We start from the raw sequence: 21645 nt of genomic DNA, 5'->3' as shown, positions 1-21645 counted from the left end.
CATTAAAAAAAGGTTTAAAAGAATTAAATTTTGTTACATTAACAGAAATTCAAGCTAAATGCATTCCTCATTTTTTAAGTGGAAAAGATATTTTAGGAGCTGCTAAAACGGGGTCCGGAAAAACATTAGCTTTTCTTGTACCTTCAATAAATATATTATATAATATAAAATTTTTACCTAAAAACGGTACAGGTGTTTTAATAATATCACCCACTAGAGAATTGTGTCTTCAGATTTATCAAGTTTGTAAAGATTTATGTAAATATATACCACAAACGAATGGAATAATTATTGGTGGTATGAGTAGAAATGAAGAAAAAAAAAAATTTATTCATGGAATAAATATTTTAATAGCAACACCAGGAAGATTATTAGATCATATGCAAAATACAAAAGAATTTATTTATAAAAACTTAATATGTTTAATCATTGATGAAGCTGATAGATTGTTACAAATTGGATTTGAAGAAGAAATTAATTTAATTATAAAGAGGTTACCAAAAAAAAGACAAACAGCCTTATTTTCAGCAACACAAACTACAAAAGTAGAAAGCTTAATTAGACTTTCTTTACAAAAACCAATATTTATAGAAGTTACTACAAAAATTGCAACCGTTGAAAGATTACAACAAGGATATGCTTTAGTTGATGAAGACAAAAGATTTCTTTTATTATTTACATTTCTTAAAAAAAATATGTCTAAAAAAATTATGGTCTTTTTTAATAATTGCATGTCAGTTCAATTTTACAATGACTTACTTAATTATATTGATATACCTACATATTGTATACATGGAAAAAAAAAACAAAATAAAAGATTAAAAAGTTTTCATGATTTCTCAGCTGCAAAATGTGCCATCTTATTATGTACAAATGTAGCTGCTAGAGGTCTTGATATACCAAATGTTAATTATATAATACAGTATGATCCACCTGATGATTCCAAAGAATATATACATAGAGTTGGAAGAACATGTAGAGGACAAGATTCAAATGGATCAGCCATTATTTTTCTAATGAAACATGAATTGAAATTCTTAAATTATTTAAAGTTTTATAATATACCAATAAATCAATTTGCTTATGACCCAAACAAACTTATAAATATACAATCCCATATACAATCTATTGTAACCAAAAATTTTCATCTGCACAAGATGGCAAGAGAGGCATTCAAATCATATTTGAACGTAATATAATGCATATAAATTAAATGAACACAAGTCTGTTTATCTATATATATATATATATATATATATATATATATATATTTATGTATTTATATTATTATATAATTATATTTTTTTTTACTTTCTTCTTAGGGTTATATAACTTATGCATTAAAAGACGTATTCGATGTGAACAACCTGAATCTCCTTTTGACTTCCAAAAATTTTGGATTAGAAGTTCCACCAAAAGTTGACTTAAATTTAAAATTAAATGTCAAAAAAAAAAAATTTAAATAAATAAAAACAATAAAAATATTATCATTATGTAGATATATATATATATATATATAATGCTATTTTATTTTTTTTATTAGTTAAAACAATTATTTTTTATAATTAATTATTTTTTATTTTTTATTTATGTTGTCTACATATTAGTTATAATCAATTTATTATATAAAATATGATAATATATATAATAATATATCATACTTTATATAAATTATATATGTGTTTGATAATTAACTTATTTTTCATTATTAATTTTTTTTTTTTTAATTTTTTTTTTATTTTTCAAATTAACTAATTTTGTTAAACTTTCATAATAATCCTTTTTTTTTAATTTCTCATTTTCTTCTTCTTCTTTTTTTTCCTTTTCCTGTATAAAATAAATATGTATAAAACACATGGATAAAATGTCTACATGAACTTTCAAAAACAAAAAAAAAAAAAAAAAAAAAAAAAAAAAAATCAATAATATATAAATATATATATATATATATATATTCTCTCTTTTTTGTCTTGAAAAGTATTACATGACGTTCATATATTTCTTTCAAATTTTCAGCGTCCTTCTTACGTTCTTCTATTTTTTCATCTTCCTTTTTTTTTTTTTCTACCTATATAACGATTATCACCAAAAAAATGATTATTTTATAAGGTCTATGCATATGTTTCGTATATATTTTGTATGAATCCCCTTTTTTTTTCAATTTACATTCTATATATCTATATATATATATATATATATATATATATATATTTATTTATTTATTTATTTATTTATTAACCATTGCTATCAATCTTGCTTCCTTTAATTCTTCGATTTTTTTCTTCTTCTCTTCTTCCTCAATAATTCTTTTTTCATCTTCTTTACGCTTAGTTTCCTTCTGCCATCTTTATGAAAAAATAAAAATTATATTATTATGCTCCTTTATAATTATAAATATAATTCATCTTTTCAAAATAAACAAAACAGAATATTTATTATAATGTACGTACTTTAATGCTTGTATTTCATCAAAATGTGCAGCCAATTCCACATTCTTTTTTTGCTTCATCCTTATTTCATGTATTTCTTTTTCCTTATCGTCTTTTTCTTTTTTTATTTTTTCATCGTATTCCTTTTCTCTTTTTGCCTTTTCTTCTAAATATCTTACATATCTAAAATTATTATAATTTTATTTTACAAAAAAAAAAAAAAAAGAAGAAGATATATACTTAATGAAAAAGGATAATGTATAAAGAATAAATAATCCAGTTCACTGATATTTTATCTTCTATCATATTACTCTGCGTCTTTTCTCTTCTCCTCTTTCTTTTGTTCATTTATAGCTGTTTAATAAAAATAATAAAATAAACAATAAAAATATGAATAACATTCTTATCATATTAAACATATAAAAATAATACAATATATTATATATACAGTTGCAATCCTCCTTACCTTCTATGTGCTTTTTATTACTCTCCAATATGTATCTGTAAAGTTCTTTCTGTTCTGATATTTTTTCTTTCCTTTTTTCTAATTCATCGATTTTATTTTTCTCAAAACGTTTTTTCATAATTTCACCTTCTATAATTTTTAATTTTTCTTCTTCATGTTTCCTTAGCTATATATTATAGAGGCAATTTTTATGATAATCATACAAATATATATATATATATAATATATATTTATGTGTGTGTAGTTTTTTTTTGGATATTTTATTTTTTCCAAATTTCCCTTTACTGTATTTTCCTCCATTTGATTTTTAATTATTAAAGCACTTTCTTTATTTCTTAATATAACATTTTTCTCTTCCTCCTTTTGTTTCTCTTCAAGTTCTGATAAATAAATTGTTTCGATTTCTTCTCTCTTTTGGTTTTCCTTATTTAACTTTTCTTTTTGTAATCTAAATAGTTCCCCCAAAAAAACAAAATAAAATAAAATCAAAAATAATATAGAATATTAATACAAGGTATATATAAAAATATACAAAATTAAGTATATAACAAATATAACCATATTATATATATATATATATATATATATATGTGCATATATGTGTGTATAACATTGTACTATTTTATTTTTTTCAGCTGTAACTTTTTTTCCTTAATTTGCTTTTGTAATTCTTTTAATAAGTCTTTATCATTTTTAATAATACGCTCCTTTTTTTTTTCTGGTGGCTTCTATACAATGAAAAATTATTCAGAAATGAGACGCCCAATTTTGATATTTTATATAAATTAACTGGTTCATATTAATTCTTTCAATATTTTTTCATACATCATCTTCATCAGAAGAAATTTTCTTTAAATTTTTAAATTCATCTTGTTTTTGTATAAACTCTAACATTTCCTTTAAAAATATAACATAAAAATAAATAAATAAATATATATATATATATATATATATATATATATGTAAAAATTCATCTGATCAATAACCATTATGATATATTTGTGTCTATTTTATTATCTTCATATTTCCAAATATATAAAAATAAATACAATTATATATTTATATATGCCTATTTTTAATTTCTCATTTTATGTACTTTTCTTTTAGTTAATTTATCATTTTCCTCAGTGTTGTTTTTTTCATCATCATCGTTAAACCATTTCTATAATGTACAAATATAAAAAATACACAAGAAAAAAAAAAAAAAAAAAAAAAATATATAATAAGTTGATTTTATATATGTATTAAATATTAATAATATTTATACACATACATCTTCAATTTTTCGTAATTCTTCATTAAGTATTTCATTTTGCTTTTTTATTTTTTTTTTATTTAATTTAGACAAATAATTACAACTTAATTTCATTTTTCTGCTATATTTTTAATAGTATAAATCAGATGATAAATAATTTATAAATTCATATATCCAAGGTATAATAATATATCGTTCTTTTGTACAATACGTGTATTGAATAAGAGAATAGAATTCAAAAAAAAATAAAATGATTAAATAACACATGAATAAAACAAACAAATTATATATAAAACGTTTTAAAAAGATATAATATATATATAAATATAAATATATATATATATATATATATTTATTTATTTATATATGTTAAAAGAAACATAAGTAAATATACTATATATATATATATATTAATAGCGAAAAGAAACAGTATCTTTGTTTTTCTGTCTAGAAATAAGAAATGTCTTCATATATCTAAATTTCTCTCTTACGTTCTCCAAATTTAATACACTAAAAATTTAATATACTATCATATTAACAATAAATAATTTGTTTAGAAATACATAAAATATTATTTTTATTTGATTTATTAATAATGAAGATATTATATATCTCTATATTTTTTTGTCCTATGATTTTTTAACACTTCATACATATTCTTATATTTTCATATTTCAAAATTCTATTATAAACTAAAATGTGTAATATCGAATATAATATTGTATTTCAAAAAAAAATAAAAAAAATAAATGCTAAATAAGGGAGAAGCAATACACATTTAACATAATATATATATATATTTACTTATTTATTTATTTTTTTTTTTTCTGATTAATATACACATAATTTCAATTTAATACTTATAAAATATATTTTGGACAAGTAATATTTATAATACAGAGTTGAGATTTTTTTTATAAGTTCTTTCAACTTGTTCTTTAAAAAATATATAAATTGAAAAAACAAAAGGATTAAAAATAAATTAATCCTAGACATATAAAAATCATTTTTCCACTTTAAAAACAATATACAAAAAAAATAAAACTTTAACAAAGATAAAAATATAAATAGAAAAAATAAAATAAATAAAGAATACATATACAGTATTATATGTAAAACAAATATATGATTAAAAAAAACAAAAAAATTAAAATTATAAAAATAATAGGACAGAATTATACCAACAATATTATAATAATACTACCAAAAAAAAAAAAAAAAAAAAAATACACATATATATATATATATATATATATACATATATATATGTACTTATTTATTTATTTATGTTTAAATTCATATTAACACACGTTTATGAATCAATTTTTAAAGTACAAATTATAAAACAACATAGACGTTGTTATAGGCCCCAACCCTCCGGGTACACTAGAAATATAAGAACACTTATTTTTACAATTCATATCAACATCACCCATAATTACATAATTTTTTAATATATTTGCCAAACAATTCATATATTTTAATTTAGATTTATTATCATTCAACATTTTGTTATTACATATTCTCATTCTCCTTTTTAGATTACTATTATTTATATGTTTATATCCATAAGAAATATTTAAGAAATAATAATCTCTCTTTAATTTATATAATAAATTAGCCTGTCTTTTTTCATGATTTCTCCTAAAATAATAAACTTTATTACATTCTTCTATCTCCTTATTAATCTTTTGGAGTGGTACATAATAATTATTTTGAATACCATTTTTATCTTTTGTAAAATACACATTATTCAATTCATGCTCTTCTCCTATTATATTTTCCTTGTCAATTTTTCTATCATATAAAATTTCATCATTTTTTGTAATATGTGCCAAATATTTTTTTTTTTTTTTTTTTTTTTTGGTTTTTTTCTTTGATGGAGATGGTATTAAATTAATTCCTAGATCTAAAATTATAACATTTTCCTTAATATGCCTTTTACTTAATATATGATGACGTCCTATTCCAATTATAATAATATCGGCACTTTTGATTATTTCCTTTTCCATATTTTTTAATATATCGTTATTTTTAATATGTCCATATTTTTTATAATTACACACAAACTGATTTATAAATATTCTACATTTCTTTTTAAAATCTTCCACATTTTTTATTAATATTTGATTCCCATTAATATTCAAATAAAAATTTTTGTTATCATGAGATTTTTTTGTTTTTTCATACCTACATAAAACTTGTCCATTCAAGGGATCATAAACTATTGTTGAAATATTATTTCTCATAAAAAAGATAAATAATGTTAAAAATATGTTTATATTATTATTTAAAATTAAAACATTTTTATCTCTCATTTCAATCTTATAATATTTTATAAAAAGTAAAATGGAATGAATACAACAAGGTAAATTATAATTAACATTTTTCAAATAATTAAATATTAAAACGTCATTTTGGTTATTATTACATTCTTTATTAAATTTCAAATGTGAATATATTATTATATTATACTGATCTGCTTTCATATTATCATTTTTATTATGAATATTTTTTTTTTTCCCCTTATAACATAAAAAGGACATATCATAAAATTTATTGACATTTTCTTTTCTAGATTGAACAATCATATGTTCATTATTATTTATCAAATGATTACAACAAAATATTTGAAACCCATTTCCTTTTTTATCTGCTATCATCTTTCCATTTTTAACATGCGTACACCATTTTAAGAATAAATCAAAATATGCCATATAAAAATTTTGAATAATTTTCCAAAAGGGAAAAAGGGCAGGTAATAATACTCTACAATTATCATAAGTACAAACATTTTCGTAATTCATTTTTTTATCATTATTCATATCATTATTTGGTTGGCTTTTCCAAAAAGAATTTTCCTCAATTATATTAATTAATTTTAAAAATGTTTTATAATTAGAACAATCAATATCTTTTTCTTTTTGTATAAATTCTGATATGTAACATTTATTTATATGATAACTTAATGGTGATAAAATAATTAAAGAAGTATCATTATTTTCATTTATATTAATTCTTTTTATTATTTTAATCAACTTTTCTTCACTTACCTTCTTATTTACTCTTATAAGAACAAATACAACATCTGAATTTAAATATATACTTTTCTTTAATAGTATATATAAATAAGAATAAGATACTATATTCTTTGAATATATTATAAATAACTTTTTCTTCCTTTTCCATCCCTTACTATGTATATTTTTAGCATCCTCATATTTAATCTTTTCTAAAACAAATTCATCTATCTTTTCAGAAACATAATGTCCATTTAATATAACACCATTCATTATAATGAAAAGGGGAAAAAAAAAAAAAAGCAAAACAAAACAAAACAAACAAAACAAAAAAAAACAAAGGTGAAAAAGAAATGAAACAAATGTGTATTCAATTATGAATTTTATTTTTTTTTATTCTATCCTTTATGTCTTTGAATAAATACACATATATATTTATATTTTAAAGATTTACAAATGTGTATAAGACTTGGGCTTGTATGGTTTTATATCCATATAGCAAAATATATTACTTCTTATTTTTCATAAATAACAAATATTTACAATTTTTTATATTTTTCTCCATAATAAATTAAATGATTCTTCATTTAATATTCACCATTTTTTATATATTCTTCTAATCATATAATATATATATATATATATATATATATATATATATGTATTTGTACAAATAACAAATATTGGTTCCAAAAAAATTATTTTGAACACCTAAAAATTTTTAGGTAATTTATTTAAACCTTTAAAAAAAAAATAAATAAATAAAATAATACATATATATAATATATATATTATAAACAAATAAAATATAATGAAATTTTTTTTTTAAATCCATGAATATATATTCAGCCTTCACCAAGGTAATAAATTTCTTAATATATATATCTTTATTTTAACAACAAATTTTCAAAAAAAAAAAAAAAAAATTAATCTATTAATTCTAAAATATATATATTTATATATCCTTAATCAATATTGGCTATTATAAAAAAAATATATAAATATATTAAAAATTATAAAAACACAATCTCTATATAATAATAAATCATTTCATTTTTAAAGGATCTCAAAAAAAAAATAAAAATGAAAAGTAAAAATAAACAAATAATATAAAGTAAAAATAAAAATAAATAAACAAATAAAATATAATATAATATAATATAATATAATATAATATAATATAATATAATATAATATAATATAATAAAGGTATATCATTTTCAATTCATTTCGTTATATATACTTTTGATCCTCCTTTAATGTAATTAACTTTTCTATCTTTCTTTAAACACAAATTAGCAAAGAATTATTTTCTCACATTTTTATAAAATTTTTCCAGTATAAAAGATAAAATTTTCAATTCTCCATTTTTTTTTTCTTTCTTTTTTTTTATGATTCATCAAAAGAATAACCTAATCACATTTTTATTTTATTCATGGTGTTGTAATTTTTCTTAACCTTAACATTTATAATAATATTTTATTATAATTTCTTATTTTTTTGTTCTATAAAAATAAGTATACACACAAAATGCGTAACTTTTTTATCATGTTATATTTTTATAAAAAAATATTTATTCTATTTTAAAAGTAAAACTGTTGGAGTCTAAGGAAATATTTTATTAATAAAACATATTATATGTAATATTATAGTGGTTATAAATAAATAGAAATATATATATATATATATATATATATATATATATATATATATATAAATATATATGTATAATATTATTATTTTAATCTATTAAATAGACTCTTCTCATGAATTTAAAAAAAAATATATTATTAGTTTTGAATTAAATGAATAAAGGAATGTATAAAAAAAAAAAAAAAAAAAAAAAAAAAAACACGAAAAAAGGAATTCATATTTATTCATCTTAAAAATAAGTTTTATAATTATGAAATATAAAAAAAATATGAAAAAATGTTTTTGTTAAAATATATATATTTTATTAAGAGGTGAATAAAATTATTTTCACTTGGATTTATGTGTCCCATATCCATGATGCTAAACTTTTATTTATACATTTATAGTTCTTCAAACATTATTATATGGTCATTTTAAGAATCAACACTTATTTATCTTAAAAAAAAATTTTTTATATAGGTATAAATAACATATAATACATATAGAATATATAACACATAACATATCACACATAAGAAATATATATATATATTATATATTATATATGTATAAATTCATTTATTTATTTATTATGTGCTCATTATTTAGTACCTATATTTGGAAACCTTTTTTGATTTGTTTAATACCTCCACTGTATTATTTGGCCACCTTGTGTTAAAAAATTTCAAGTGATTTTCATGCGAAACGTCATAATCCACTTCCTTCAAAAGAAAATAATGTATCGACTTTTCAGGCATTTCTTGAGCGTCGTATAAGTAGAAATATTTTTCTTTCGGTGGGTCAGAATTTTTCAGTTCATTTATATCTTTTTGCTTCATTTGTAAATAAAATGCTTTAAATTCTGAATATAATAGAATATCCAAATCATTTACAAATCCATCAAATAAATTTCGGAATTCATCCTTCAAATTTAAGTCTTCAATAAATTGGGGAATAAAATGAGACAATATATATTTATTGTTTTCTTTATCATATTTCTTCCATATCTTATTTAATTTCTCTAAAAATAACTCCTCACTTGTACATTTGGAGTTATTAATATTTAAAGAAAATAATACAGTATAATGATTGGAACTACTAATTACCCATATAGGATATATTGGATATTTATAATAATTCCCAACTTCACAATATTTAAAAGCCTCAAAATCAGTTAACAAACCAATTAATGGTCTTTTGTTTATTCCTTTTAGTATTATATTATTATTATTATTATTATTACTACTACTATTATTATTAATACTATCATTTTTATTATATGATAAGGATCCTTTAGTAGGACTCCAACTTTTTGAATTTCTGGAATCATTAAAATTATTCATATAAGAATTTCCTCCTTCATACATACTTATATCTACATCAGTATTACAAAATGTATTTATTACATTATTATTATCAAAAACATTAGAACATGCTCTACCCGTTAATAATAAATTAACTAATTCTTGTGAACAATGCCCATATATACCAATTAAAGGGTGATTAATATCATCCATGTCATTTTTAACATTATGTAATCCTCTTGTTAATATCACCGAATATAAAAAGGATATTACACCAGTAGAACTTGAAAATATTATAAAATGCTCTAAATAAAATTTCACTACATCTTTTATAGCATTGAACTCTTTATAATATATGGTAATTCTTTTTAAATCTCTCACTAAATTTTCATCACAATTTTTTTTATTCATATAATAAGGATAATCATAGCATTCGGGTAATAAAAATACAACGACATAATAGGACTTATCAGTACACTGATATAATATATATGCTAAAGATTCAACTAATGCGTAATATTTTAAATCTTTAATATTGTCACGTACTAATTCTAAAAATTCATTATCATAACCTTCTTCATTCATTTTATCTTTATGTTTCTCATCATTTGAAAAAGAATTTCCCCTATTATGATTATTACTATTATTACTGTTATTAATATTGTTATTGTTGTTATTATTGTTGTTATTGTTGTTGTTATTATTGTTGTTATTATTGTTGTTATTATTATTGTTATTATTATTATTATTATTATTGTTGTTGTTATTGTTATTGTTGTTATTATCATTATTATCATCATTATTATTAACATTTACATCATTTTTTTCTTCAACAACATTATCAACATTTTTATTATCATGCGTAGTATCACCTTGCTCATGATTCTCAAGATGATTAACGTAATCGTCATTTTTATTAATTTTATCAACATTGATATCATCATTATTTTCATTTTTATTAATTTTAGTATCCTTATTGTTATCTTCTTTATTTAGCGGGACACCAGATCCATCATTTTTCTCTTTACATGAATCTAATACATTCATATCATCCCCTTGTTTATTATTATTATTATTATTATTATTGTTATTATTATTCATACAATTATTGTTCTCTCTATATATATTATTCCTCAACTTGGTATTTCCTACCTCACCTTCTTTATACTCCATTTTTGAAGAATTTGTAAAATTCAAAAAATCGTTATTCGTTTTTAAAATATTAAAATAGTTATTTTCCCATAAAAAATGATATTTATAATTAAATAATAAAATAATTATAATGTATCCTTGTATACTTGATATAAGACCACATGGGCCACTTAAAAATTGACGAAGTCCAAAATTAATATTTTTATTATCATAAAATGAAATACTATGATTACACCATTTTTTTATATCTATCTTATTAGAATATTTATAATTATTCACACCAAAAACTAAGTTATGAATAGAATTGCTATCATCTAATATTTTCATTTCTTTTAATAAATAATTTAAATATACATGATCATTTAAAGCTTTACTTCGATGGCCCTTTCTTAACCATCGACAATAATCCTTGGTGGTATAATTTATATTTCTATAAGTTCTCTTAATATGTTCTAAAGAACAACATGATAAGGAAGAAGAATTACTATAATCACTTGAATCATCACTATCATAATCATCTCTACTTGATGTTGAATCACTACCTTCTTCATTCATTTTCTCATTTCTTTTAGTTAAATTTATCATATAATCTCTTATTATTATATATATATTCTTATAATTCTTATATATCTCTCTCCAAAATGTCTTATTATCTATTACATCATTTTTATTCTTAGTACTCTCATAACTATTACATAAATAATAAGTTATCCTATCGAAATTCTTTCGAACTACGTCATGATAACTATCGTTACAGTCGATACTACTAGGCTCTCTTTTATTAGAACCTAAAATGGAAAGCCGTATTGCCTCTTGTAATAGTTCATCATTCTCATCATCAATTTCATAGTTCTAACAAAAATAAATATATATGTAATACATAGTTAATTAATACATAAGTTCTAAAATATATAAATTAAAAAAAAAAAAAAAAAAAAAAAAAAAACTCACACAAACATTTCTTTTATTAAAGTTAATGAGTATTACTAAATTTTCACTACAAGAATTTATATGAACATATATATGTTAACATTCAATGAAACATATAATGAAGTAGAATAAATCCACAACAAAAAAATTATTAAATATATAAATATATATATGGAACAATTCGTGAACAAAAATAATTCTATGACTCGTAAATATTTAATATTTCTATTAAATATTATTATAGAGAATAACAAATATTCATGATTTATTATAAAGAAAAAAAAAAAAAAAAAAAAAAAAAAAAAAAAGAAACCTCATATATTTCATATATATATATATATATATATTATATATATATATATATTTTTTTTTTTTTCATCATTACCTTATCTGTATTCTTATTTTGAGAAGCATGATATTCTTGTAAGGATAAAGCTATTGTTTTGGAAATTTCCTCTTCTTCTTTTCTTAAAATTTCATCATTTGTTTTCATTTTTGAATTGCTTTACTTTTTCGTTTTTATTTGCAATTTTAATAAAAAATTATAAATTAATTAAAAACAAAAAAAAAAAAAAAAAAAAAAATACCAACAAACATTATATATATTATATATATATATATTATATATATATACATATATAATTATATATATATATTTCTTTATTTATCTGTAACTACTATTTGTACATTTTTTTTTTTTTTTTTTTTTTTTTTTCTTTCAAAATTTGAAGTACTTCATAATATTATTTGAATTTTTTTTTTATTTATTATATTATACATATATATATATATATATATATATATATATATATATATGATATATGATATATATATAATATATATATAAAGATATAATATTATGTATATATATAATATATATATTCTTTTTTTTTCCCCCCTTTTTGATTCTTATATTATTCGTGTGTGCACGATATTTCATAATTGTACTATTTTTTTATACTTATGTTGACGATTCTTATTAAATTAATAATATTATGTTATAAATGAAAATATTAATTTTTTCATATTTCCATTAAAGTCTAAAAAATAAGCCTTTAATTTGTATTATGAATACTTATTAAATTAAAAAAAAAAGAAAAAAAAAAAAAAACATATAAATTACATAATTATGAAATATGAAATTATACTTTGGATAAATATATATATATATATATATATATAATTGTATATGCTTATAGTATTTACCTTAAAAAAAAAAAAAAAAACATATATTTTGTATATATATAATATATATATATATATTTATTTATTAAATGATATACATCCTTTTATATGTGTATGATTTTATAATGTTAATATTATATCAACTTTATTTAACATACTAAATGTATCAACATTAAACTTTTCATCATTAAAAAAAAAAAAAAAAAAAAGGAAATAAATTCTATTATGTTTTATATTAATGAAGAATTTATATTGTACCCATTTTTATGTAAATTACTTTTATATAATAAATATGACAAAGACAGTATTGATAAGAAAAATAAAATGAAATTTTTGAACATTTCAAAAAAAAAAGAAATAAAAAAAAAAAAAAAATGAATAAAATAATAAATAAATAAATAAAAACATTATAGAGGCTATCTTAAATTTCTATTTGTTCATATAATTTTTTTAAAAATATTTACGAGTATATATATATATATATATATATAGTTAATATGTTAGTCTATTCCATATTATTCAATATTCTTTATTTTGTTTATAAAAAGGATATGTTAATGAAATCCCTCTCATATCACATTTTCAAGAATGATATTTTAAATAAAACATTTGCTGGATATAAACAAAATTATACGTATCATTTTTTTTAATTATTAGCCCCTATATATATATATATATATATATACAAAATAATAACATTGAATTATAATAATGTGTTACATTATCCTTTTCACTAAAATATGTAAATAGATGATACTAAAAAATTGTACATATAACAAAAGGTATATAAACCCATATATTTTAAACTTTGTTTATATATCACATATAGTTAATTAAACGTAAAAAAGATAGAAAAGTTTTCATTTGTTTTCAATACATAATAGTTAAAGCCATAAAATTTTATTTTATAAAATAAAATGGAAGCTCTATTTTTTTTTTTTTTTTTTTTTTTTACAACCATTTATATCTAACAAATGTGTATAAATAAAATTACAAAATGGATAATTAAATAAAATTAAAAATTAATAATAATAAATTTCCAAAATTATTCTTTTTATAAAAAATGTGTACAATATATATATATATGTATCTTCTTTTTTTATTTTGAAATGTCATTAAAAATAAAAAAATTTATCGCATAAATATATATATTTAACATATAAAATGTACATATATATATATATTTTTTTTGTTTCTTATAAAAACAAACAATATAATATAATAAATATATGTAATGTACATTTAAATTTTTTCATACATTGCTGTGCTTGTTTTCTCCTTTATTTTCCATATGAATATATACTAAAAAATGTGGAGAACTAAATTATTCTCTTCTGCATTCACTACACAATTGTGTTCATCATTATAAAACCAGGTTGATGAAAGGATTTTTGATTTTTCATTACTTTGAAAAGTATATACAGGTAAATTATTTAATCTAATATCATATATATTAGTATATCCATCATGTGATGATGACAAGAAATATATTTCATTTTTGTTTGTTTTAAGACTAGTTATTATTTTATCATGCATATGATATTTATTTTCATTTAAGGACAAAACGGGTTTTTCATTAGTATTCCTAACATCAAATAATTTAATCATAGAATGCTCATCAGCAGTAATAAACAAATTGTTATTCAATATATCACTACATATAATAGATTTATTATATGAATAAGAACAAGATACATAGGATGATGTTAAATCATAGATTTTTATATTTTTATCCAAACCTGTAGATAAAAATTTTATATTATCAAAAAATTTTAATGATGTTATCATACCCGAATCGTTATGTATACATTTTTTTGGAAAAACAACAGATTTTTTTTTTCGTTTATTAGTATTATGTTCATTTGTTAAATCATTTAATAATTCATTTATAATATAATTATTATCAAATATATTAATTTTATTATCATTCCCGGCACTTAATAACATAGAATAATCTTTATTAAATGAAATACATTTAATCATATCTATATGATTACCTAAATATAATTCATTTCTCGTTATTATTTCTTTTTCTTTTTCTTCATTCAAAAATACTTTTATAGATCCATTTGTTAATCCAATAACCGATTCGTTATAAATCAATTCATTATGTAATTTCTTACTTTTATATATATTATATGAATATACTGGCATATTATCTATTACTTTTTTTTCATATATTTTTCTAAAATTTAACATATCATAATATAATAGGGTACCATCAAAAGTACTACAATATAATTTATTACCAATCGTAATTAATTCAAATATCCATTCACAAATTTTATCAATATTCTTACTTTCCCTTTTTCTTAAAGATATACTATATTCAATCTCTATAACATTTTCTGATAGTATATTATGATCACGTATAAATTCTTCTATAGTTGTTCTTAATATCTTTTTATTTATTAAAAATTCAAAGGACACATTATCTTCAATATCTAATAATTTCTTTACCATTCTTGATAAATCTATTCTTTTAAAAGTAACAGGAACGGTATAAGTACTACTATCGATTTTATATTTTTCATTCTCTATATTTGTAAAAAAACATATCTGAATTTCTTTCTCACAATTATCATTTGGATTATTATGAACAACAACATCGTCATCCTCAAAATTATTTTCATCATCATCTATCAAATCATCATCTTCATAAAATTCATCATTATTATTATTATCATAATCATCACTCTCATTTTCAAAATCAATTTCTTCATCTACAGAAGAAATATCATTTTCCATTTTATCAGATAAAGAATTTTTTTTTTTCTTTCCCTTATTTTTTTCACTCATTTTGAAAAAAAAAAAATATATATGGGAAAGAAAAGAAGGAAAAAATATATATAATATTATTTGGGTTACATATGATTTTTTATCTAATAAAAAAACAAAAAAAAAAAAAAAAAAAGATTATACCAAAATATAAACAATATTAATATATATATATATATATATATATAATCCTTTTTATGATATTTCTTCACAGTGTTGTAAATTTATATTTATAATTTTTAATTAATTTTCTTAATATAAAATTAATTATTGAAAACATTAAAAAATAAACAACGTTGTGTTTTTTTTTTTTTTTTTTTTTTCATTCTTTGTTTATTAATTCCATATATATGTTTTTAAATATATAGATTATCTTTTATATATATCATAATATTAAAATCATGGCATATGGTAAATCAGGAAAGATTTATAAATATATATATTATTCATATATTATATATATATATTTTTTATTTTCTCTTTAATTATAGTAAAATACTTAATACTTTTTCAAAACAAACAAAAATAGTATATATATATATAATATATATATTATAATGGTAATATATAAAAGTTTTTTTTTTAATACATCATTCTTTTTATAATTATAGAAACATTAAAGAATAAAATTAGAAAAAAAATTTAATTAATTTTCTATTTTTTATGAAAAATAATAAACATATAAATATACATTAAAAAACAAAGAAACTATTCACTAACATCTACATCAAATTTAAAATGAATGTACAAATGAACTATATTTTTTTCTTTAATATAAAAAGCAAAAAAAATGTTTATCTTTAATTTATAAATTCTTTTCTTAAAATATTATATTTTATAAGTAATTTTATTTTCCATATATATTCTCTTTTAAAATCCATATCTTAATTTTCCATCAATGTTTATATATATATATAAAACTAAGAAAAACCATCTTATAAATGTTTTTAATATTATAAAAATAAAGAGTTATGTTTTATTTCTTTAATACACATATTATATATATATATATATATATTTTATAAATAAGGAGAATATAAATTTGTGAATTCTGACAACAAATTAATAGTATTCGTTTATATGTAAAAATTTAGTACACTTTTAATTATTATACGAAAAAGAAGAAAGATAAATCCCATACGATATATATATATATATATATATATATAATATATAAGGCATATATATTTATGTTGCTAATATTGGAAACAATTATATAGAAGATATTTCTTCATATAAATGAAGCAAATTTATTGATAAAGTTCATTTCGTAAATATTAATTTTTTCATCCATTTTAATTTAATATATATATATATCATATGTAATATGAAAAGGTTTTAGGATTAAAAATATAATATATATGTTTCCCATTGTAAATATAAAGAAATATTACAACATGCATACATAAATATTTTCTTAATAAAAATAAAAAAAGAAAAGGAAAGGAAATTGAACACTTCAATTAAATTTATACAAATAAATTTTTATGGTTCAAAAACATTTGTGGTATATTTTCGCCTTAATTACTATTATTTTATTTTTTATGTATAAGAAAAAAAAAAAAAAATGGTATAATTTTTTTATTCGTATGTAAATTATAAAAGACATTTAAATGGTTTAATAATTATTTTAAAACATAATCACATATATATATAATATATATATATATATATATATGTTATATTTATAAGTGTATGTATATATTTTTTGCTTATTTTATTATATATTTTTTTTTTATATGATATTCATGCAAAATAGTAATAATTCTCATATAATTGATTTATAATGTAAGTATAAAAACAGGAATGAATAAGAAAAAAGGAATTTTTAATTAAAAAGATAATATAAAAAATGTATAATATTCTTATGTGTATTTTGATTTATATTGACATTTATATTTTTTTGTTTGTGTACCAAAATATATTGTATATAACATGTTAAATAATTGAATATAAGATAAAGTATTCCTTGTCCATTTTTTGCATAAAGAAAATATATATATATATATATATATATATATGGGAATATTTTTTTCTTTTATAAATTTAAAGCATTATTTGCTGTCCTCTTACAATAAAAAAAGAAGAAAAACATAAGATTTATTTTTATTATCCTATTTGATTTTTTCACATATATATATCATAAAATTATATGTGTATGTATTTATATATGTGTATTTTATTTTATTTTATTTTATTTTATTTTATTTTATTTTATTTTTTTTTTTTTTTTTTTATTAAATATAATTAACTAGCCAATTATCAGCAAATTTTTTTTTTTTTTTTTTTTTTATTAACCATTAAATATATATATGTATTTATTATATATATCTCCTTTTACATTTTATACACAATTATGCATAAAAATCCGCAATATTTGTTTTATATAATATGTTGCAATAATTAAATGTATACTCAATTTAAAAGAAGAATATATCAACCTTTTTATTAGAACTAAAAGTAGTTTGTCTTTTTATTTGGTCAAATATTTGTATTACCTTAATATATATACATATATATATATATATTACATTATAAATTCGTGAGAAACCATTTAATAAAATACTATATCATCTCTATTCAAAAAAATATATATATATAAAAATACATATAAAACATGTTTAAATGAAAAAAAAAATTTCTTCACACATAAATAAATAAATAAATATAAATATATACATATATATATATATATATATATATATATATATATATATAAGAACACCTTTGTGTGTGTTTTTGTGTGTGTGCTATTTTTTTACTTCTTTCATGTTAAATTTTTTTTTATAAATGTTTATTTAAAATAAAAATTTTGAAATGAGAAAAAGAGCAGTGAAAAGGTTTCTTTTCTTATTTATTGTTTATGGAATATTTTTTTCGTCACGTCCTATATTAATGATCAACACCATTGTAGATGTATCTTTAATTGGTGATGACCTTTTTGATAATATTTTCAAACCAGACATTCCATATATGGGAAATCATTTGACATTTAATGAGAATAATAAATCAAATAAACGAAAAAAGAGAAATAATGATGTTATGATAGATGATATATTTTTACTAACAACTATGTTATCACAAATTCTGCCATCCAGTTTTTCTATATATCCCTTGAATTTAACAAACGAAACCTTAACAACTAATAATAATGATTTCAACAATTTTCTTGATTTGATTAATATATATGATGCTGATATAAATCAAACAATAACTAATCATTTAAATAAAATACAACCAATAAAAGGATGTGAAGATGATATTAAAAATAATAATTGTGATAAAGATGTATTAACGTGTATTACATTAAAAAAAAATAAATTATCAAAAAGTTGTAAAAAATCCTTGAGTAACTCATTATTATATTCTTGCATTGATGATATCCTTACTTATTGTAAAGACTATTCAAAATTTTCAAAAGTACACAAATGCTTAAAAACTAATTTCTATCATTTAAAAGATCAATGTTTAAATATTTTAAGCTACTATGAAGATATTATGCAAAAGTTACATAAAATGAAAAGTATACCATATGATAAACAAGAACATCTTTTTTTAGAAAAAGGAGAAAAAATAAAAAACAATGCACAAAACGAAAATATTAAAAATAGTAGTAATAATAATAATAATGTATATAACTTAAAATCAGAAACTCCTATAAATAACAATAACAATAATAATAATAATAATAATAATAATAATAATAAATATAATATCTTAAATCATTCTAATGAACAAAAAATACCTACTATGGCAGAAAATTTAAGAAAAACCTATGGACATTATATATTCCCAACTATGGATTTTAACTATTTGTTTGATTTTAATTCATTCAATTTTACAAATAAATATACTCTCTATGTATTCGAAATTTTATTTATTTCATTATTATTATATATTCTTATTATATATATTAAAAAGTTCTATATGCAAGATACACCAAATTTTACTACAAATAACCCCAAAACTAAACTAGCACAACTATAAAATATACATTATAATAAATTATATATCTTCCATATATTTTATTTTCTAGAAAACTATTTATACTTTCATTTCTTAATAATGCTTTTAATAAAATTGCAACCGTTTAATATATAAAGACATAATGTTCTTTTATATTTAATTTTTTTCTCAAATAATTTTTTACACACATTATTTGAAATAAGAGAACATTATTTTGTTTTCTTTTCCTTTTATATAATTTTATTTTATTTTATTCTTTTTTTTTTTTTTTTTTTTGTTAATATTATAAAAAGTTCACATTTATAATATTATAAAAATTATGAGAATATTAGATTACTTTTTTTTTCTTTTTTAATATTCGCCTAATACATTTGGATAATTTTTTTTTTTTCTCTTAATTTATTTTTTCTTTTTTTTCTGTAAAAATATTTGTTTTTTTTTATTTTTATTTTTATTTGATTTGTTTGTGCAATTTATTTCATATTTTAAAATTCATACTCATAAATTTAATAATAAAAAAAAAAAAAAAAATTAAATTAATATTTGATAATTATATTATTTAAAAATATTCTTTCGATATTAATTTTCATGTTACTTTATATCTTTCTATAAACCTTTGTTTCAAATATAATCATGATATATGATTAATTTAATATATATAAATATATATATATTTGATATTATAAATAGTTTAATATATTTTTTTTTTTTTTTTTAATATATGTATTATTCCTTAGGTTGAACCTTTTACATTATAATGGTTATGAGTTTATAATTTTAAGGTTCTATTTGTTTAAAAGAAGAATGTTTCGTAGTATTTTTTTTAATATATACCAGACACATATTATAACTTATTTCTCTCTCTCTCTCTATATATATATATATATATGTAAATTTCAACATGTAAGAGTAAAAACAAAACAAAAAATGTTATAGTATTATAAATAAATATCCTAACAGCCTCTGTACAGTTATTTTTAAAAAATATAAAAACATATGAGCGTTCTAATCACCCATATTTATGCCATATAAATCTATAATAAAATGAACACATATAAAGATTAGAAATAAATGGTCAAATAAATTAACATTTATATATAAACATTTAATACTAAGGATAATTTCAATTCATATTATGAACTTATGATATTTTATATTTTTTTATGAATGTGTAAGTATATACACATATATGTTTATATATAATATTTAAATAAATTTCAAGAAAAAAGAAGCAAGAAAAAAATAATTTATTTTTTTTTTTTAAATATAACACTATTATTTAATAAATTCTTCACCTTTTTTTTTTTTTTTTTTTTTTTTTTTTTTTTCATTGATTCTTCTGTTTATTTATATTTTTTTTAAATTACTAAAATATTACAAAATAATATTATAACCTAAAACTACCTTTTATATTATGATTAAAAATGTTATATTTATATATATATATTTTAATAAATTATATAATTTCTATTATTAATTTAAATTATTTTTTTTTTTTTTTTTTTTTTTCAAAATTTCTAGAGGTTAA

At 18.0% G+C, this 21645-nt stretch overlaps 6 protein-coding genes across 6 annotated transcripts in view; 2 read left to right on the top strand and 4 right to left on the bottom strand.

Annotated features, from left to right (window-relative positions):
- PF3D7_0630900 (ATP-dependent RNA helicase HAS1) overlaps window positions 1-1466 on the top strand; it is a gene marked incomplete at both ends in the record, with an annotated part of 1938 nt that extends 472 nt beyond the window's left edge. The window contains 2 exons of the mRNA XM_961198.1: window positions 1-1190; window positions 1323-1466. The exon at window positions 1-1190 is cut by the window's left edge and continues 472 nt beyond it. Coding sequence (XP_966291.1) covers window positions 1-1190; window positions 1323-1466 — 1334 coding nt within the window. The remainder of the gene's footprint in view (window positions 1191-1322) is intronic.
- Window positions 1467-1695: 229 nt separating this feature from the next.
- PF3D7_0630800 (TPH domain-containing protein, putative) lies at window positions 1696-4264 on the bottom strand (the record flags this gene model as incomplete). Its single annotated transcript, XM_024473122.1, has 11 exons — window positions 1696-1827; window positions 1985-2068; window positions 2240-2345; window positions 2451-2612; window positions 2741-2783; window positions 2896-3061; window positions 3181-3343; window positions 3538-3623; window positions 3721-3792; window positions 3992-4057; window positions 4169-4264. The coding sequence occupies 11 exons, from the start codon at window positions 4262-4264 to the stop codon at window positions 1696-1698; spliced, it is 1176 nt and encodes a 391-aa protein (XP_024328931.1).
- Window positions 4265-5469: 1205 nt separating this feature from the next.
- PF3D7_0630700 (bifunctional methylenetetrahydrofolate dehydrogenase/cyclohydrolase, putative) lies at window positions 5470-7443 on the bottom strand (the record flags this gene model as incomplete). The annotated part of the gene is made up of 1 exon (XM_961196.1): window positions 5470-7443. The coding sequence occupies one exon, from the start codon at window positions 7441-7443 to the stop codon at window positions 5470-5472; it is 1974 nt and encodes a 657-aa protein (XP_966289.1).
- A 1811-nt stretch (window positions 7444-9254) lies between these two features.
- PF3D7_0630600 (conserved protein, unknown function) lies at window positions 9255-12681 on the bottom strand (the record flags this gene model as incomplete). The annotated part of the gene is made up of 3 exons (XM_024473121.1): window positions 9255-9258; window positions 9415-12110; window positions 12574-12681. The coding sequence occupies 3 exons, from the start codon at window positions 12679-12681 to the stop codon at window positions 9255-9257; spliced, it is 2808 nt and encodes a 935-aa protein (XP_024328930.1).
- Window positions 12682-14675: 1994 nt separating this feature from the next.
- Window positions 14676-16172, bottom strand: PF3D7_0630500 (ribosome biogenesis protein YTM1, putative; the record flags this gene model as incomplete). Its single annotated transcript, XM_961194.1, has 1 exon — window positions 14676-16172. One exon carries the CDS (start codon window positions 16170-16172, stop codon window positions 14676-14678), a length of 1497 nt encoding a protein of 498 aa, XP_966287.1.
- Window positions 16173-18968: 2796 nt separating this feature from the next.
- On the top strand, window positions 18969-20138 carry PF3D7_0630400 (conserved Plasmodium protein, unknown function; the record flags this gene model as incomplete). Its single annotated transcript, XM_961193.1, has 1 exon — window positions 18969-20138. The coding sequence occupies one exon, from the start codon at window positions 18969-18971 to the stop codon at window positions 20136-20138; it is 1170 nt and encodes a 389-aa protein (XP_966286.1).
- Between the last annotated feature and the right edge of the window lie 1507 nt (window positions 20139-21645).

Source organism: Plasmodium falciparum (genome assembly GCF_000002765.6).
Source record: "Plasmodium falciparum 3D7 genome assembly, chromosome: 6".
In the NCBI taxonomy this organism is placed as follows: Eukaryota; Apicomplexa; class Aconoidasida; order Haemosporida; family Plasmodiidae; genus Plasmodium; species Plasmodium falciparum.
Note: the sequence above shows the minus strand (reverse complement) of the source record. Positions and strands in the feature narration are given on the sequence as shown.